Source organism: Poeciliopsis prolifica, unplaced genomic scaffold (genome assembly GCF_027474105.1).
Source record: "Poeciliopsis prolifica strain line A6 unplaced genomic scaffold, Auburn_PproV2 SCAFFOLD003, whole genome shotgun sequence".
NCBI lineage: Eukaryota > Metazoa > Chordata > Actinopteri > Cyprinodontiformes > Poeciliidae > Poeciliopsis > Poeciliopsis prolifica.
This window is the reverse complement of record NW_026562378.1, coordinates 3,095,479-3,115,612: the sequence shown is the minus strand read 5'-3', so window position 1 is coordinate 3,115,612 and position 20,134 is coordinate 3,095,479. Positions and strand designations below refer to the sequence as shown.

Genomic DNA, 20,134 nt, shown 5'->3' with positions numbered 1-20,134 from the left:
AAAAAAAGTAAAGTTGAAGGGGGCGCACACTCACAGGAGGCCTTGTGTGCTTTTTGAACTGACTGCACTCAATCAGGACGAGAAGAAAGTTTGTTCTAAACAGACGAGAAGTGTTGAACAAGTTCTCCACTAGTAAAGACTTTTTCTTTTTCTTTGTAATCTAGATGGGACACTTTTCTTTTCTCATTTAAATGCTAATAGCTTTGAGAACGCCATTGACGGAGCGAGTGCTGGGAGCGAAGCTTTGCTCCTATCTATCTGCGGCACAAGGTGAGCACCTGCCTGCTCAATTCAAAATTCAGCTAAATCTTTATTGGAAAAGCGGAGCGGTCGCAGCTTTGTTTGAAGGACTTGTGAGCGTTTGTGCCCACCAGCATTTGATTTTGTTTATCGGTATGTTTGGAAGCGGCAGACTTGAGCCTTTCTGGAATCAGAGTTATTCCTGGCAGTGACATGGTGTGAAACAAAGAACCTTGTAGTTTACAGATTATATTTTTTTTCTTTTCGTCTTGTTCTAGATTGTCCAAAGATCTTTATCTAATGGGGATGTACATATGAAATATTACAGGGCAATTAGGGATCTAAATATAGTTTAACTTAATATTTCTGGCTTTTTATATCCATTTCCAAACGGATCTGTCAGAAATTTTATCTGACTGCCAATTTACCAAAGTTTATAACTCTCTAAAAGTTGTAAAAATATAAGGTTTGTATAAAACTATTATTTATTTTATACTTATGTTGTTATAAATAGATTTGGGAAAATCTTGTACTCAGAATTCAGATCCCAGTGAAGCCGACTGTAAATAAATGTTTAATAAAGTTCATTTTTATGTTTTCTATTCAGTTTCCTAATAATAAATTGCAGTGTCTTTAAGTGAATGCTAACATTTCCTTCCATCTTTGCTAAATAACGTTGGCAAGAAAGAATTCAGTTTTTCTTCTGAGCCAAAGTTGATGTACGATTTGTAGCATCTGAAGTGCCTGTTTAAAAAGGCCTTTCAGCGTTTTAACCACAGAGTTGGAAGCTTCAATTCCTTCTTCATTGTTTGCAACCTAGAACAGATTGTAGCCAAATATGAAAAGACAGCATCTCCTCTGTAAATGAACCAAAGAGAAACGTTGACAGGTCAAAAATTGATCACTAGCTCACAATACTGTGTTCTTTAGATGCCAGAAATGACAGCCTCATATCTCAATAGTTAAGCATTTTGAACCTGAGTCACCTTTTCCTCAAAGCATTTTTTAAAATCTTGTTAAACAAGATTTCAGTCACTTCATTTAAATTCAATGTGATGACAAAAATCTAAAGTGTGTAACATCTGAACACTTGTTGTGTGCGGCAACACAGCCGTGCACTTGACGAGGTCTAAAAGGAGGTGAGAAGAGCAGATAAAGAGTTGTGAAAGAAGCATAACGGGGCGCAAGTTCATCACTTCGTCTTGAACCGAGAAAGAATCTCGTCTACGTCTCACGGTTCGGTGCAACGTGACAGCCGTGAAGCATGGAGTTCGGCGCATCTCTGTGCAACGGGGAGCTGAGATTGTGTTTGCAGGCGATCTCTTGAACTGCAGAAGAATCCCAAATGCAGATCCGACACCTGGCATTCACTCACGCCCCGCAGGCACAGCCAGAAGATAGCAAAGTTCACACTTCAGCTGGAATGCAGGCTCGTTTTGCAGAACGTTACAAGTTCATACACCACTTGGATGGATGTCGGTGACTGTGTGGTATCATGCACTCACAAGATTTTATCAGAGATGATGGTTCCGGCTGACTGACAGACCAAGACATCCACCTCTAATATAACATGTCCTTGGATTCCCATCAATCAGAAGAGTGTTTAAATAGAAATGCGCTCCTGGCTGATATCAAAATATTTTTATTATTTTAGGAAAACTGGGGCAGGAAAAAGTAGAAAGATGTGAAAAACTATTCGTCGCCTGACAGATTTTTTTTTCTTTTCTATGTTTAGACTATCATATAAATTTAAACATCAAAGATAACTAGATGCAATTAAAATGCTTGTCAAATTACCTTGTTTAGAAGAAAATGTATCTAAATCAAAATGACCTCCTTGTTAAAAAAATCAATGGATTATAATGACCATGTTTTTGGAGAGGTGAGTTCAATGTCACTATCAGACCTGTAAAATTAAGAAGTACCTGTCTGGCAACATGAAGTAGACTAAATCCGTGTTGTTCAAAGTGAAGGCCACCAGGAGGTGCTCAGGGAGTTTTAGAGCTGGAAAAAAAAAAGCATAAATGAAATTAAATGTTACAACCATATATTTTTAATTGTATATATTTTTTGTATCATAAAGTCTGTTTATTAATCAGTATTATGAAAAATAACCTCAAATAATGTATTTATATTTTATTTGCTGTGCTCATTTTTCTGACTGGCAGATTAACGGAGCTGCTGGGCTCCTCGTGACACCGCTCCGAGAAAAAACCCGCCGAAGAAACTCCTGACCAAATAAAATCAGAAGATATGAAGCAGCACTTATGATGGACAAATATAGTAATTATTGAATAAAAGTGAGAATAAGCATTCTAAAATACCTTGATTTTCCAATTTCACTAAAGTCTAATTTATTTTAAGTCGTATTTAAGTTGCATTTTTATAACTACTGAAGTCGACATGGTCACCACAGTATCCAATGAAATGGCACCCTGTGCCTGGAAAACATGTATCACTGCCCCTTTAAAACGTCATTTCACAACCTGAAAGATTTAAGCAACACAAAAACGTTTAAAAGGAAAAGATCTCCAAAGCGACACTGAAAATCTGCCGCATCTTCACTGAATAGAAAGATGACCGCTTGAAATCAAGTTGAATCTATTCGACCTTTGCCAAGCCCCTTTGTGCTGAATCATGCTGCAGAGTGCTGCATACTTTTGGAGGAAAAGTGAAACCTGGCAGCTCCTTTTGACCCCATCGAGCCGACAGCCAAACACCTCACGAACTTTCCCTCCGCTCCTTCCCTGGCGGGCTTAATGGTGTTTCGCCACCAAGACTCCAGAATGAATGAAAGGCAGATAAAGTGGGCGCGAAGGGAAATTGAATGGAAAATGATTAAAATTGAGGGGAAATGTTTCATTTTCTCAATGAGCTTTAGAAATTCTGCCTGGGCCCCAACTCTGACTCTCAAGTATCCAATCAGTGTTTGAATAGCTGAACAAATTAGGAATTTTCATGTCATTTCCTGTATGCCATCGAACGAACAACGTTTCTCCTCCATTTTTTCCCCCCGAATCACCGGGGTACAAATAAGATAAGAGTTTTAATTTATGATAACTCTGACCTAACAATTGTTGCATTGTCTGCACTCCAAGTCATTAAACTAAACCTGACAAGTCAAACATTCAATAGAAAGAGAAGTCGATGTAATGCTGCGCAGACCTTGTTATGCATGAAACTCTTAGGTTAATGGAAGTTCGTTTTATCTTTTTTAATACACACCTTTTTGAAAGTCTAATTAATGGACTGCCACTCACTTGGTGGGGTTAGGGGTGGGGGGGAGACTCGTGTCAGCACCACTTAGGCCTGTTCTTGTAGAAATATGTTCAAACCTCACCTTGAGTGGGTGGCAGATGGTAATGGGCTGGTTGTCACAAAAATAGACAGTGAAAGTGCAGGCGAGCGATTTAAAGTAAACGGCTCTCCTGTCACAGACAATAGCAGCGGGAGGAAGGAAAACTAAGAAAATTGATGAGTCTGGTAACTACTGTAACATGTCGGTGTTTTTGTTTCAGCCTAGTGCATAGTTGAGAAGTGAAAGAAAAAGAACACAAAATATGTTGAAGGTATTTACTGTATGAAAAAGTTTGGTGTGTGTTTGTGTTCTCTCTGCTCTGATACCTCTAAATTATCCCAGTAACAGAGAAAGTTGTGGTTGAGTTTAAAACTAACTCTGATGTTTTAAATTTCACCCAGTCGCTAGTGCACCAGTTCAATGCTATGAAGCTTCCCGGAAATGGCTTGTGCTGTAAACAACCATCCTCCACCGCAGAGAGACGAGTGCCAAGCCAAACAGGACGGCCGTTTTAATGTTGATTCAATATTTGGAAGCGTGGCCAACACGCTTCCTCTGCTGCCACTGCCAAACCACGAGCAGACTGCGATTCTGAAACGGCGCAGAAAATCAGCATCGCCGTTCGCCACTTCTTTCTGTTTCTTGATTGGCACAGTTGAATTTCTACTGGAAAAATCCAGTTCAATGGGAGAAAGCCCAGACAAGGCACTGAAGGGAAATGAGAATCGAGTTGAAATCCATAGGAAGTCAATAGCCAAGATAATTCAATCCAGACATTAAAGTAACCACCATTATAAAAAGAACACATTTTCTTACCCAGTAAACTTTATGCTCACAAACAGCTGCAGCCAAATTCTACATAAATAAAGTAAATCAACTGTGTTTATTACTGGGATGTATGAAGACTTTATTTCTTTAGAGTTCCCAGATGTGCACCTCGTATGGTAAAGAACTTTCCAGCGAAAAGACTGGCATTGCATTTCATCCCATGTGACTGGAGTTTAACATTTTTAAAAATTATTTTTACATTGACTGCAACTAGTAAAAAAGCAACAGAAAATAACTTCAGGGTGCAGCAGACAGTTAAGTAAGCTACATTTCCCTTATCCTTTATTGGCATTTTTTCCCCTTTAAATCCAAGACTTCAATACTTGAACTTCAGACAAACTGTTTTCAACAGAGAGACTCTTTTCTATGGAGTTTGCCTCCAAAACTGCAATTCCCAATCATCAGCCATCTTACAAATATGGCAGTCGCTTCCTGTTACATGTTTAGCTTCAATCACTTTTATTAAGATTAACGATGGAGAGGCTGATCATTATTTGGGTTTCATATGTTCAATCACAATGTGATATTTGCCATTTCAGGAGTTACGGTTTTCAACCCATTTGTAATGATGAGTATGTGGCAGGCTGCATGATGGAGCAGACAGCCCGACTAATTAATGTGGCAGCAGTTTAACAGGGCAGCAAAAAGTGCAGTTGATATTACAGCATTTAAACACCGAATGTACCTAAAAGTAATATTCAACTAAATAAAAACAATTCATATTTATTGAGCTGAAATAGTTCAGAAGCAAAATTGGGACATTTTCCTGTTGGCTAAATACTCTGGAAGTCCAGCACTTCTAATGAAAGGTAACAGCGAGAATCTCTGGATTTATTTATTTATTTAGCTGTCATCGATGCGAGATTCACGTGAGGATCAACATGATTGGTTCCCTCAGGTGGAGGTATGACTTTGACTTCTTCTCTGGTACTCTCTGCTCGCACGCGCAGCTCTGAAAGCCTGCGGCGGTGAATTGTATCGCTCCCCGGCAGACCGAGACCGAGGGGCGGCTCGGTACGCTCCAGCCCGCCCCGTGGGTGTGTTCACAGGCGAATGGGCCTCCGCATCCACCTGCTAGCGCCCTGCCTCTCCCCCCACAGTCACACAGGAGCTTCCAACTTTCCAGCGCGCCACGCACAGCGCGCTGTCGGACCTTACCTTTCTACCGCGGGGACTTTTTTTTTTCCTTTTGTACCTTTTCTGCTCGCTTGTCTTTTTTTTGTGTGTGTTTTTTTGTTTTGTTTTTTTCTTCCACCACTTCTCCCACGAGATGTCGACTGCGCTCGTGCGAGGAGAGCCTGTATTCGCCTCGCGCTCTCGGACAATGATGAATTAGAGAAACATTTCATGTTCTCGCTCCCCGGCTGCTCACTGACAACTCCGGGGCCAGCGCGCGCGCGCGCTCCGCGCAGGTACACAGACGGCCCCGCCACCGCGCCCCTGAACGCAACACGGGCCGCTGAAGAGCCGCGCAGGGATTTTCTATTATTATTGATTTCAGCTTAGAGAAAGAGAGACAGAGAGAGAGTGATCGATCTGTTGGGATTGGCTTTTCCAGTGGCTTGCAGGGTTGGATCTGAACTTGTATTACGGAAAGCTGTGAGGTAAGACTGATTTTACTTGTTTGAATTATTCCCTTTTGTTATGCATAATGTACAATATTAAATAAAAATTAATAAACGCGTAGAAAACACCGACTTGATTAAAAATGTATATGTTTTCCAATATGACAATCTCATTCATTAAAAAAAAGAAAAGAAAAAGAGAGTGTAGAGATTCTGATCAATTTCTGAATGGATTCCCACAAGATCATTTGAGAGTATTTGTTGAAATCGCTCTGCAGTTTATTGTGCGCTCTAATACCACACCAGACTGTTTACAGTTCTGCCTCCCATGTGTGGCCAAGGCTGCCAGTCTGTCACACTCTGATTTCAGTCTACAGCTCTTATTTCTCAGGAACACTGAAACATCCCGCCTGGCTTTCTCTGCGTTTCCCTTATTTTAGTTGCAAGCCAAACGCCGTGGATTGTCTCCAGAATTGGAAGCAACTGAGCGTGAATCAACCAACATGTTTTGTCTTGAAATAACTGAATCAGGCAAAATGAAACGGTGAAACAAAACACACATGACAAATGTGGGTTTTAATGTGCTTTGTAAATGTGATTGTATTGTCTGAATGCATGGTACTTTCTGAGGGAGGAGATGCGTTTGGTTTTGTAGTATGATGTAGAAATGCACCAGTCAGCCTTTTACTGGCTGATATCAGATTTCTGATTTACTTTAGGTCTGAGTTGCCGATTTCATTTTTTTAAATTTTCTTTAGGACTATCATAAGTAGACTGTAAATGTTATAATTTTTTTCCCTATTGATATAAAAAAGTGTGTAAAAACTATGTGGTTGTGATGTGTTTAGAAACAAGAAATTGTGTGAGTTGTTAGTTTTGATGCATTTAACAAGCAAAACAGAAATCCTGATTTTCAGTGTTTGCCCTGGCCCCCCGCCGAGTCGATACGGAAACAAAACTGGTCAGTACCAATCTGGTGCATCTCTAGTAAAATGCAAGCGTGCGTGTCCTTTACACAGTCCACAGTGTCGGTTCGGGGTGCAGCGCCCCGTTTGATGTTGTGTGCTTGTGCGAATAAGGACTTGGCCTCTGTCTCCGAATAAACAGCTGGACAGTTAACAAATTGTCGATAAACAGTTGAGGTTTAAACAGCTGCAGCATGCTCATAAATCGACCCACGTCTCTGAGGCCCACGCAGATCTGCCGAGGTCTATGAAGGTGGGTCCAAACACTGGAGACTGGATGAACCCAATTAGCCCTAACCCTAAAAAAAAGTTTAATCAAGGACAGGAATGGAGTCTTTTTGTTGATCTATGAGTTATGAATCAGCAATCGCCCCTCGTGTCCATTAGTCATTCCTTAAGATTAATTGATGCTCCCTTCTTAGTGGTTTTCAAGGCTATATAAGCGCACTGGTCAGTTCTTTCATCATTTATAATCCAGCTATCTGGTTCTTTCTGCAGCAAGTAACATTTATTGTCTTGATTGCACCAATTAGAACATTTCAGAAAAAAAGTTCTATCTTTCTAGTAATCTCAGTTGTAGCCTGGCATTAGGTAAACCTGTAATCACAGGGCAGGAGCAGCAGCGCACGTGTGCTGTCATGAAGCAGGAATGCGTTCTGGACGGAGCGGGGAGAAGAAGCCTTCTCCCAGGAGAGTCGGAGCGCTCTCTCTCTCCACTGGTTTGTCACACTCTGGAAAACAAACATAATCTTTCCCAAATGGAAGTGCGTGCACATCGCTAAAAGCTTGGCTCCCCTTTGTCAGGGCTCATCAGTTTTTATGGTGACTCCAAGAAAATCTGGGCGTCATTCCTGCACCTCAGCTCTCTCGCTTTCTCTCTGCCGCCCAAAGCAGCAGTCGATGGGGCCCCTGGGAGCCGTTGGTTTGACACATCGCATAAATTGATAAACAAAACCAGACTTTCTGTGGGAGATTTTATGGAGTGCATGGTTGCGCCAGCATCTCCCCTTCTCACATGTTTGTGTTTGTCTTTGCAGATTTAAAGAGAGAGCGTGCCGTTGGAGGTTTGTCCACCATGAGGCTGGATGATATGTGGACGGTGCTCGTCCTCCTGGTGCTGTCCAGCTTGACTTCGGGGAATCAAATCAGCAGCAACGAAGTAGTTGCCGCACCCAGAGTCTTTATCTCCTTCAAAGGTAGGAATCCAATCTTCTGTCCTCATTTTTGCTGGATCTGATATGTCTTATAAAAGTATTTATACCCCTTAGGCCTTGTACCTTTCTACCTCACGACCACAAATAAATGCACTCATAAAATAAAAACTAATAAATATCTGTGAAATGGAAGTAAATGCAAGGTTTGTGATCTTTCAGCTTCTGACAGGTTTTCCCTACAGCGTGATTCTGCTCACACCATGTTTCAGGTTTGGGGTTGTGTGCATTGTCAGTTTTCTGCTACAGAGCCTCTATTTCTGTCTGTGTCTCTCCATTTCCTTCTTCTTTTGCTTTCTTTCAACACAGTTGTGTTGTAGCCACACCAAGGTTCACATGAAAGTTGTACTTCGACAGACCTTCCCACCTGAGTTGTGGATCTCTGCAGCCTCTCCATTCTTGTTCTGTTTGTGTTTAACGCTCTCCTTGCCCAACTGCAGAGGAACAGCCGTGCCTTTGGGCTTAGCGGTTATGCCATACACTTTCCATGTCCACATGATGGATTGAAATTGTTCTGAGGTGTTTCGAAGCTGGACATAATGTTTTTTATCTAAACTTGCTTTAAACTATCCTGATCATTTCCTTCTGACGCACTGCCTTCTCATCTCCCATCAGTGCTATGTATGTCCCATTGATCTCAAATTTCCTCAAGTTACACTTTATCCTGGCCAATCGGTGAACAAAAGGAGTTTTTGAGCAAGAGTTTCTGTGTTGCTTTAGATTTGTAGTCTGCCCATGGTTGTAGTTTGGCAATGGAGAAAAGCCACTCAGTCCGTGTTGGTCCAGCTTCCAAATGTTGAGCGATTCAAGTTGGAGCAAGAGGAATATTTAAGACATGTTAATGCTGGCTAAGACATCACAGCCCTACATAGGACTCTGGACATCTTTCTTTGCAATGAGGGACGGCTGATTACAGTGCACGCAATTTCCAGCAAGCTTTATAGTGCAGCTTCCTTCGCAACCAAGTTTGCACAGTTCATATGTCATGGTCAAGCATTGGCAATTGGAAAAAAATCTGATCCAATCATTTGACATGTCAACAGAGTCCACACCTCCAGCAAACAATCATTTCTCAATAGCTGATGGGTCACGTGCTCCGGGTGAAGCAAAGCGTAGAACAAGGGGCTGGTTTTCACCAGGCTAGCTATAAACTTTGCCACAATTTTCTCTGTTGTTGTGAAGTCAACAACCAATACTGGATTTTATTTAGAGGAATGCATGGGAAACTTTTTTTTTCCCCCAAGAGTAACCAGCTTCAACAAATTTAGCATTCTTTCCCTTTCACTGCACAACTATGGACTGCTTAGTATGTGTCTCTCGAATAAAATCCCAATTAAATACATCAAAGTGACGAAATGTGAAAAAGTTCAACGGATTGTGAATATTTTCAAATGTTTTTCAAGCGTTTCCATCTGTTTGCTGCTTGAATGAGTGACGACACACATTGCCTAACTGCAGAGTTTGTGGCTTCGAGTTGTGACGGGTTTTGCATGGGAATAGCTTGTACAGCCTCGTCGGAGCAACACTGAGCAGACCGCAAACAAATCATTAGATTCCTGTAAGGCCCCCATCGTCACCACCGTCTCCCTCCTACCCAGACCTCAGGCTCTGTAATAACCACCAGATGCTTCCTCTGGCTTACAGTCCACAAACAATTAAAAAACACAATGACCAAGTAGACACAAAGGCGATTGTATATGACTCCTCAAGATTGTGAATACTCTCTTTTAGAGAATATTCATTTTTCTTGATGTATGTGCAGCAGCCTTGCACAAACTAGTACTTGCACCACCAAGGTTGGCGAGTCAGCAAGGAGCGTGCGGTGACCCGCTGGGCCTTTATGTGCTCCCTCCGTCAGGCTGAGGTAAATGTGTATTTCACGCGTGTGTGTGCTTTTCAGCGGCAGAGCAGATTAGAAGAGACGCGTCGCTGGAGGGTTCTCTGGAGGTTCTCCAGGGATCCTCCCGGGGGTTCGCCGGGACGCCCGGGCGAAGGTTGGCATTACTGAGAGCAAATTGCCGGGATCCGTCGTGCAGAGTGCTGTCCCCAGGACGCTGATCAAGTCTTTGATTAGCATCCAGAGGAAAGGCAGGAGCGCGCTGTTTACTTTGCTCTCCGTTTCCCAGAGCTTCCTCGGTGTAGTGCAAGTTGACTTAATTAAGTGGACTGGCACAGCTCATTGTTAAAGGCGTTTTCCTGCTTTAATCAAGTGGGATTTAACACTTCAGTGAGCACATGTCCAGAGCTCAGCAGATTTCAAACAGACCGAAAAAAAAAAAAACAGATATAATTTCTGCCTAATGCAGTGTTTATCTTATGGAGATGGGTTCTATTGCCCTTTTTTCTTTAATCTTTGAGGCATCTGATTAAAGGAGCTGCAATTTTGGTTGAATCCGAAATCATTCTGAATAAACCTGAAAGCAGCAGACTACAGTGGTGGACAAGAGGAAAAAGCTCCACTCTGCTGCTTACCTGTGTGTGTTTGCCTCTCTAGTCAATATGAATTTCACAGTCTACTGCTGCTGCTTCTCTCAGAGGAATACTCCCTGCTCTCCATTCAATAATATGGCTCTCTCTGCCTTAATTGCTTTTTGAGAGGCCTGTGTTGTCCTTAGCTTGGAAAGCTTGCTGCACTTCCCCTGACGCACTCTGTGAGGTGTTAAGTTTAGTTTATTTTTTCCTCTTTGCCTGAGCCGTTTGGGGGAAAAAATAGTGGTCTGAGGTGGAGCTTTAATGCAGTGCAACATGACGACGAGCGTAGCACGGTTTCTGTTTTTGTGTGGTGGCATTTACACAAAAACAGAAGAAAAACTATAGAACAGGAGTTCTACAGTGTTAATTTATCACTGAATAATTAATAGCCAAGTTTAGATTCAAGCAAAAAATATAGAATTGACATCAAATTTAAAAGTTTGTGGTTATTGCCTTGTAGGATGATGGGCTGGTCAAATAGGAGGTGACGACGCTCTCTGGTTACTTTCCTATGAAATTTGCAAGTTGAGGCGACAATCAATTGCCTTCCTTCAGACAAGTGGTTAGCAAAATTCCTAAAAGTGAAATTTCAGGCTCATATGCACTGCTCTGTTGCCATGAGGCGGCTAATAGGATAAAGGTTCAGCCAGGTTTGAAAAAGCTCCAGTTCTAAAACCATCAAACAATGTTCCCTCGTACAGTTCCTGAGGTTTAAAGTCATTTCATTGAGACTGCAGATGAATTTCTGGGTTGAACAATAATGTGGAGTAATGCAACATTGTCCCTCCCCTTCATGTTGCTGCACAATGCTGGTGAACTTGCTTAAAGAGGGCTCCTAAATTTTTACTTCCTTTAGAAAAAAAATAGAAATTCAGCTGTTTAGAAATATTTTCGGTTGAGAAAGATTCGGAAATTCATGGCGTGAAAGCCAAACGAGCGGCACTGGTAAAGCAACAGTTGGCGAGTTGCGAGCAGCATATCTGCTAAGTGGCCATTTGCAGGCTGGCCACACGTGAGGGCTAGTTACGCCACGCAAATGTCAGCAAAATGTATGTTACTTTATAAAGAGCAGACCAGCTAAAAGGATGAGCTACCACTTGAAATGCAGTATTTCATTCAAATGGTGTTAATTCCCAATTTGAATGAAATACTGCAACTCGAAGCCACAAACTCTGCAGTTAGGCAATGTGTGTCGTCACTCATTCAAGCAGCAAACAGATGGAAACGCTTGAAAAACATTTGAAAATATTCACAATCCATTGAACTTTTTCACATTTCGTCACTTTGATGTATTTAATTGGGATTCTGCTAAGGTTTATGGATCAAACAACAACAAAAAAACAAGCAATTTATGTAAAACAAATATATATATATTAATTATTGTAAACATGATAGAATATATCAATAGCAGAAGGAAGATATGTGTTTTTTCTGGTTTTAAGTAAACGATCATCATCATTTTTTACATTTGTTTTTAAATGAGGTGTTAACATGTGATGTAAGTATTTTTCACTCAAGGTTATTGCTTAGAGTTTAGATCAGGCCTAAAAATAGAACAGAATATAAAAGGGCGACCCGATCCGGCCTGAGGCCATCGGCTTTGTGTCTGATCCCAATCCGACTAATTAAGATTAATAATAGTGAAGTAAACCTGACATATTATTTTAAGTGACGTTTCACTGCTTTCGTTTTAAGACCAGTATTTTAAAAAGTGGTGTAACTTCTATGCTGCACGCTCCTCTATTGAGGCCTGTGTTAACAAGTAGATGACTTTATGTCACACATTCTAGTTTCGGTTTCTACGCGCTGGATGTGCTGGATGCTTATTAGATGAACCACAGAAGCTCAAGCCAATTTGGCCCAACTCATCCTGAATATCATTTTGAGTTGGCATCAGACTCGTACCATGAATGCAAACTTCATCATATCCTGAGAATCTGATCCCTAAGGCTGTTTTTGAAGCCCTTATTATTGTTATTATGTATTGGATCTTCCTAATCGGTTCATAAGTTTCCAGTCAGTCAAGATTGATTGCTCTGGATAGAAAAGGCTAGAAAGGCTCTGGATGGATAGAAAAGGTTGTCACTGTGAAAGTTGCGTGTGGCACTCAGGGTTGTTTTGAACACATGTTTCAAACTGATTAACTCGGTAGCTGAGGGATGAGGTTAAGAACCGTGACCTCCATCTGGGAAGCCCTCACTTTCCTATTAAAAGCAGGCAAAGTAAATCATGAAGCCTAATTGCTTTGCTTTAACTGTGCAGGTCTTGTTTTATGACAGGAAAACACCTTTTATTATTTACATAGAACCACCACCCATAAAATCCCTCAGCGAACATAGGAAACGCAATAAAAATTTGCCTGTTTATGCTCATTTTAATGAGATTACATATTTATAAAGTGTGGCAGATGAGTCTTGGAAGTGGACTTTGTTCAGGCTGATCATGTCTTCTGTCCTAATAAGCTGAGGAGAGGGAGAACAGGTTTCCTCAGGTTTAAAACCGCCAGGTGAGGAAACGGTGTTTCCAATAAGCAGAGGGAGTGGAGCAAACTCACGGAGAGGTCCGCTGTCGTCAGGGACCCCCAGGCCTCCCGAGAGGCTCATATTAAGGAAAAAAAAAAAAAAAACCTACCTGGACCCCGCTGAGGGCCAACTCGTTTTTCCCCTTCAAAAAGACAGTTTAGACGAGAGCAAACTCAATGACCCTCCATGAAGCTTTGTGCCTTTAAAATCTTTTCTTTCCCTCTTTAAACAAGCCTATTAAATCCGTTCCCAGTGTCAGCCGTGATGTGTTTACTGTCGGCATGCTGGGGGCTAAAACAAACACGGCGATTACCCTGTAAGCTCCGGCGCCAACGGGTGGCATTACGCTGCTTCCTGTTGGCTTTAACAGACCTCAGTTTCTGAAAGTGAACCAGTTATCTCTCACAGGTAAAAATTGATCAGCCCTGTTGTTTGTCTCTGTTGTTGTAAATATTAGGTAGTTAGTTAATTAATTACTATTGAGCTGTGCCCAGTCTTGCAGCTAATACACATCCACGACTTCTGCAAAGTCAAAGTAATGCAGTTCAATGCCGCTCAAGTGCTTTCCCGCTGCACTCCGTCGTCAAAACGCTGCAGAAGGTAGAAGCTGTTTCATTGATCTGAGTAAAAAAATACAACAAAAAAAAAACAACTTTCTAGAGAAACCATTTGGGCGAAGAAAAAAAATGCAGTTTTAAAGGCTTTAAAAAGTATTTATATCTGTGGAAAAGTTTTCCATTTTATAAAGCGAGTCTCAAACATCAGTGGATTTTATTGCGATTTCATGAAATAGACCAACACAAAGTAGTGCATAATTGTGCAGTAAAAAGAAAAGTCAGCATTGTTTCTCAAAACGATTTTGGTAATAAAACCCTAAATGTGTGGTGCGCATTTGTTCTCTGCCCTTCGGAGTCGTTGCTTTTTTGTCGAGCCACATGTCGCTGCTGTTAAGCGTCGAGTCTTTTGGGCGTGTGTTCCTCCCAGGTTTGTGCATCTTCAGACGAATGTGGTGGACAGATCTGCTTTTAAAACGGATGAATCTCAGTCAGACTGGCTGCGGAGTGTCTTTAAGCAGCAATCTTAGTGCGTCACAGCAAATTCTCAAATTGACTTTGGGCCATTCTAACACATGGAATATGCTTTGATGTAAGCCACTGGTGGGCAGACCTACTATAGTTAAGTTGTTTTTTTTGTTGTTGTTTTTTACCTGCGCAACTGAGCTCATAATCATTTAAACAAACAAAGCAATCAGTAGTTTGTTTTGAAAGCACTAATTGAAACATTGCATATCTGAGGTTTAAATTGATTTAGCATGTTTTGGGCTCGAGTGAAAAAAAGAAAAAGAAAAATGATTATAAGGACTGCTCTGGATCACTCTTTCTTTGAATTAGAAGCAGTGACACATTTCGGCAATCCCAAGTCGTTCCACTGCAGCTCTAGTTGTACGTTTATGGTCATTATTCTGCTGAACGGTGAACCTCTGTACCGGTCTCAAATTTTTTGCAACCTCTAATAGTTTTTTTTCCTTTTTGTCTTTTCAAAATGCCCATATTTACCTCCATCCATCTTTTCTGATAAGAAGATGTTCCTCCAGAAAACATCCCCATATCATGACGCTACCACCACGTCTTAGCTCTGGGGCAGGCATGTGCGGGGTAGTGTGGAGTCTTTCTTCTCTGTGTTTTGCATCCAGGCCATAAAGTTCAGTACTGATCTCATCTGACCACAGGTCAGATGAGATAGTTTCATTTGTTGTACCTGGTTTCAGGCAGAGAATGGTCACCACTAGAAATGCACCAATCAGATATTAATATCTGCATCGGTCCCGATACGGAGAGAAATTTGAGATCGGGTATCTGTGACGGTGTGCCCAATTCATAAAGGCAGATCTACTCAGCCTAATTCTATGCTTTGTGCTCTGAGTGATGTCATGCTTTATTATTTATTATACATCATATTCAAATTTTCTACTTACACTTTCTGAACCAGTTGGAAGTAGGTCTGTTGCATTTACTTTTGCATGTTTTATGAAGGCTGTTAAACTATTGTTTTTGTCAGTTTCAGTTTTTTAATGTCTATTTTTCATTGGTTGTTACTCCAAATTGAGCTGACCGAGCCAACTAAACATCAGTTGTTTGTTTTGTTTTTTTACAAGTTTGACCAAGCTTGTGAAGCTATTGGTGTATTAATGTGCATCGAGATATGACATACATTTGTAATTTAGTACATTTATGTCTGTGTTTAAAAAAAGACAGTAAATTCAGTGCTGTTATTCTACATTGGACCACATCTCAGATATTGGTATCGGAAGTGTAAAAAGTGGATCGGTGCATCCCTAGTCACCACCAGTTTATACACAAGTGTTGTAATGTTTTCTATGACTTTACCAGGTGCCTGGAAACGTGATAAAAATTCCCCCTCAGTGATGGTCATTCTTTCTGCTTCGTGCCCCGAAACAGAGCAGTAAAGACATCACTCTTGATTTAATTTGATCCGGATTTAGAGCCACCAGATCGTCCCACTTTGTATCGCCTCCGATCACCGCAGTGAATTGCTGAATTAACATGAGAAAGGCACTTGCCTCTCCAGGACTCCCCAGTCATGCAGGGGTTGTTGTAGCATGGCTCCATTACGTGCTCGACTGATTTACATGTGCCACCTTTTCTTTTTCGTTTTTTTTCTTCTTCTCTTTGCACATTCCTCCTCATGCATCACACTGTGAGGCAAAGAAAACATGACATTTTCTAAATGGTGAAAAAAATAAAAAAATAAAAAATTGTTCCCCAGAGGAATTCTTTTTGCCAGGCCAGGTTGTGTGTCGAGTGTGACATCATTGCTCTTGGCCCACATTCCAACTATGACATATGTGACTTTGTGCATTAAGCAGATTCAAATCTAAATCCACTACTATGCCTCTGCTATTGTAAGCTTTCTACCTCACATGAACCCAGTGTCTCATCTGAACTGCTGGAGTGCGATTCCACTCCCAGTGCATCCACTGTGTGCAGGATACATCCTATGTGCGGCGAAGCCTTTTGGAGCTGTTTACATAAATGCCTTCAGCGTGGAGCTTTTCACACTCCGCTTAGACAAACGGGCAACAGGTAAGCACCAGTTTAGAATAAACAGGCTCAGGGTCATGAATCTCTGCAAACATAAAATATCCCCTCTGAAAAGCCACAAAGGCCAGCTCTATAGCGGAGGGTGGAGCCGCGTCCTGCTCCACAAAGAGAATGGGAGAATTAATGCCGCGCTCCTCTCACCTCCCTCTGGCTTGGTGTTAATAAAATTGGAAACGACTTCATTCACAACCACAGCCATGAAATCATGGTTTTGTCAGTACAAAGTAAAAGTCCTTTAAATGCCATAACATCAGAAGGATTACTCACATTCCCTCCTCTTCCTCCTCCTCGTCCTCCGCCTGGTAACCGAGCACACGTGAGACCAAAATCCACCAGGATGACACATGAATGTGGGTCAGCACATGGCAGTGCAGGTGGCAGTAATAGAAAGCAACCATGGCTTTATTGGTATTGCAAATATTTCTAATCCCATCCATGTTCCCTTTTTATGAATGGTTGCTTTCTATTTTTACCCATTGACAAAGTCTGCAGTTTATTGTCTTTTCCAATCCTACTGCAGCCAGGGGGTTTGGAAATTCTTATTTCTAGAAGCTTCTGCGTACATTTTTACATAAAAATAATCTACTTAAGTTTTAAGAAGTAGCTAAATGCCACAGAATAACCCAAATATGATCGTTTGAAGCTCCATTTAGTTGATGTTGGGTCTGGTGAAAGAAGTTTAAACATTTATTATGAGCCTTATATTGAGACCTGGTGTGGGCCAGTTATCAAGGGTTTCAAATTGCAATTTCAGAAACTCTGTTTTTTTTTCTTTGTTTGTTTGAAAATTCTTGTAATGAGTGAGAAACCAGAAAGAGAGGTTTGTCTGGCAGTACCTGTTAGTTAACTCGTCCCCACCTTTTGGTTAGCTTGTTCCTTCCTGTCGGCTAGCTAAAATTATTTAATTATCTAGCTGTGTAATTATTGTGCTTGACAGAATGGTTAAAAAGCTAAAATACTGTAAAATAACAAAATAATAAAAAAAAAAGAAATAAAATAAATGCTAAATTCTGTGAGAAAACCACAACAAGCAATCAACATTTAATAATCCTAAAGTCAGCATGTCCTTCAAAGTTTCCAAATATTGTTAAGATTCAGATATTAAGACTTTTTATGAAACTGGCTGACAACACAAAAGACCCCACAATTTTTAAAATGTTTTTTTTTTTCTTAAAACGACTTTGCAATATTCTCACTGTTATCCACTTGGTAGAGATTTGTTCGAGCTTTCTGTCATTAAAATGCCGCTTTATATTTCTATGAGCTTAGAATCCATTTGACCATCTTTAGTTCATAATTCAAAGCATCTATAACATAATTATCCAATAGGTTTAATTGAATGTTCGGTATAAAAAAAATTTTTCTAAATGTGAAACTATAAAAATTTGCCTTTTTAGTTTGTTTTTTTGGCTGTACAGTCACCTTAAAATTACATAATCTTAAGAGCTGCGATATATAGACAGAACAAATATCAACTGTTCTTAACAATGTCTACAAATTCCTTAAAATTATTTCTGGGATTTACTAAAACTTTTCTTTTTTCGATGAAAACTAAAAAAGGACTTTCTAGGTTTTATCAAAAATTATAGAAATGAATCGATTTATAAATGGCACTGCTTAGTAAATAATTGTTGGTGAATTCAGCTTAGGGTTTGGCCTTTTTACTGCTGCTCTACGACATGCAGGTAAATGTTTAAACAGTTTTTACTGTTGTTTTCTCAGCATATATCCATGATGTCACTTTTGTCTTTGTGCGGAGGTTCACATTACCCTCGAGCTGACCTTAACGGTGTTGACAGTATGCAGTTTTGAGGCTTAAGTCTTGAGTGTTTACTCTATATTGACTGCCAGACTTCAGATTGAGAAACAATTGTGTGCATGTGTGTGTTTTACATTCCTGTCGCAGCATTTAAAAGCAAATGCACTGTCATTAATGTGCACCCTTTCACCTTTGCTCAACATTTCTTCACCACACTGAATCACTATTATTTTGGTTGTGTTTTCTTATATGACCAAATGTAAAACCTGTCAAACCGCCGCCCCAGCATTTTGGCATTACCGCTGGTGATTGGCTGTAATTTTTATTTGCAAGGTCAGAGACGGCGTCCACACAATAGAGAAGAGTTACGACTAGAATATTGAAAACCTTTATTACTCTGGCCGTGTCCCAGACCTCAGTGTGTCTAGCAACTAAGCTCTCTTATTTTTAGCATAAAACTCTCTCCTCCCTCGGTGGGTCCACAGAAGACATTCAGAGAACCGCGGTTAGCCACTGAAAGCAATCGGCAGGGTAGTGATGGTGATTTAAGTGCAAACGCAGCTTGGTCCCCAGCAGCTTGCACTCTTCTGTGACCCATCTGTCTTAATTGGAAGGAGCTGGACGGCCAGAGGCCATTTTCAACTGCGAGACTGAAACATGTAGAATTTGAGTGGGTGTAGAGAGGATTGTGGGTAAATCAAAAGAAGGCTGTGCTCCAATCTCCAGTCCGAGCCCAGTTCCAGAAACACACTCTTTATTGCAGTTTTAAACAAAGGTGTTTTGATCAAAACCTAAAAGTTATGAGGTTTTCATTAACTTTCCCTCAAATTTGTTGAAGATAAAGTGAGGTTTGCGAAGACCAGACGTGAGTGAATGTTCAGTCGAGCAGTCAGAGGCAATCTCCGAACTGCACACATTGTATGTCCAATAGAAACAGCGCGACAGGTCAGTAATCGGGGATTGATTATCTATCTTCCTGTGAGGCCCTGTTGGCTTTCAACTCTGCCCCCTGCTTTGGTGGGAGACTGATAGGACTGTGATTACATTTTATTTCCAGACCAGTTAGCACCTTGTCCTGATTGGGATGAACTGAAAATTAAACGTAGCATTGCATTCCAACTGCAAGTACTTAAAACCTTGCAGAGGTATTCAAAGTCCTTCTCCACTAAAATAGGAAACTTCTGAATGCAAGTGGTTGCAATGGCTTTTATTTAGGAGCATCAGAGTAAAGGGAGGTTCACATTCATCCAATTGTTCAATTATAAAAGTTTGAAAACAAATATTTTTCTTTCACTTTCAATGATTTTCTACTTTGTGTTTGTCATAAAATGACTAAACTTTGTATAGTCACATGAAAATTTATTAAAATCCATTCAAGTTTGGATTTTAATGACAGAATGGAAATGTTTAGATGATATAGATACTTGTATGAGCCTCTGACCTGGACGTTTTTCATTGAGTAACTTGTACAATATACATAACTACATTTCATCTTTAGCTTGACCAGTTATAAAAACAATAATTTGCTTCTAACAGATGATTGAATTTAAAAGGAGACAGATGATCTTCTCCAATGAAAAATTATTCACCCCATCCAAAGGTGCCAGTTTTTCTTTGGAAATAAAACCACGGTCATCTCATTGCGATGTCCAATCTTTACCTCCGCATGCACCTCCCACCTGACGCGGTGAAGCTTTACTTTCTCCTCTCTGTGGTCGTTAAGCACACAAGCCTTTCTTTATAGTGGTCCATGAATTGAGACATTGTTTTGCTGGTATAGAGTGTAGCCACTTGGCACTTTGCTCCAATTGCTTCCAATGCCATATGGCAGCAAGGTTGTAAAGTGTATCACAGCTTGCTTGGGTGGTCCTAATGTTTGATAAAAAGAGGAAGTAGTATCAGTACTTGGATTGTCTTTCCCCAACATATGGAGAATGGAGGCGTTAGAATTGTAAGCATGCAGGCTCTTATTCTCACTCATTGTGGAATGAAGAAAACTGAACCCTACAGATGAAATTACCAGCCTTTTAATCAATAAAGGGTTCAAAAGTCTTATATTGTTATTGATACATCTGACCCTCAGGGCATAGACCTTACCTACCCTTTCATAAGTTTTTATAGTGCTGTCTCAGCAGGTTAACTTCATCGTTCT

At 40.6% G+C, this 20,134-nt stretch overlaps 1 protein-coding gene across 2 annotated transcripts in view; it reads left to right on the top strand.

Annotated features, from left to right (window-relative positions):
- The first annotated feature begins 5,438 nt into the window (after nt 1–5,438).
- Nucleotides 5,439–20,134, top strand: part of LOC129354602 (semaphorin-3F-like) — a 74,052-nt gene continuing 59,356 nt past the window's right edge. Inside the window, exons 1-2 of one of the 2 annotated variants that reach the window (XM_055024051.1) lie at nt 5,439–5,970; nt 7,934–8,092. In XM_055024051.1, coding sequence (XP_054880026.1) covers nt 7,972–8,092 — 121 coding nt within the window. In that variant the 5' untranslated portion in view covers nt 5,439–5,970; nt 7,934–7,971. The remainder of the gene's footprint in view (nt 5,971–7,933; nt 8,093–20,134) is intronic. The other variant, XM_055024059.1, reaches the window with a different exon arrangement.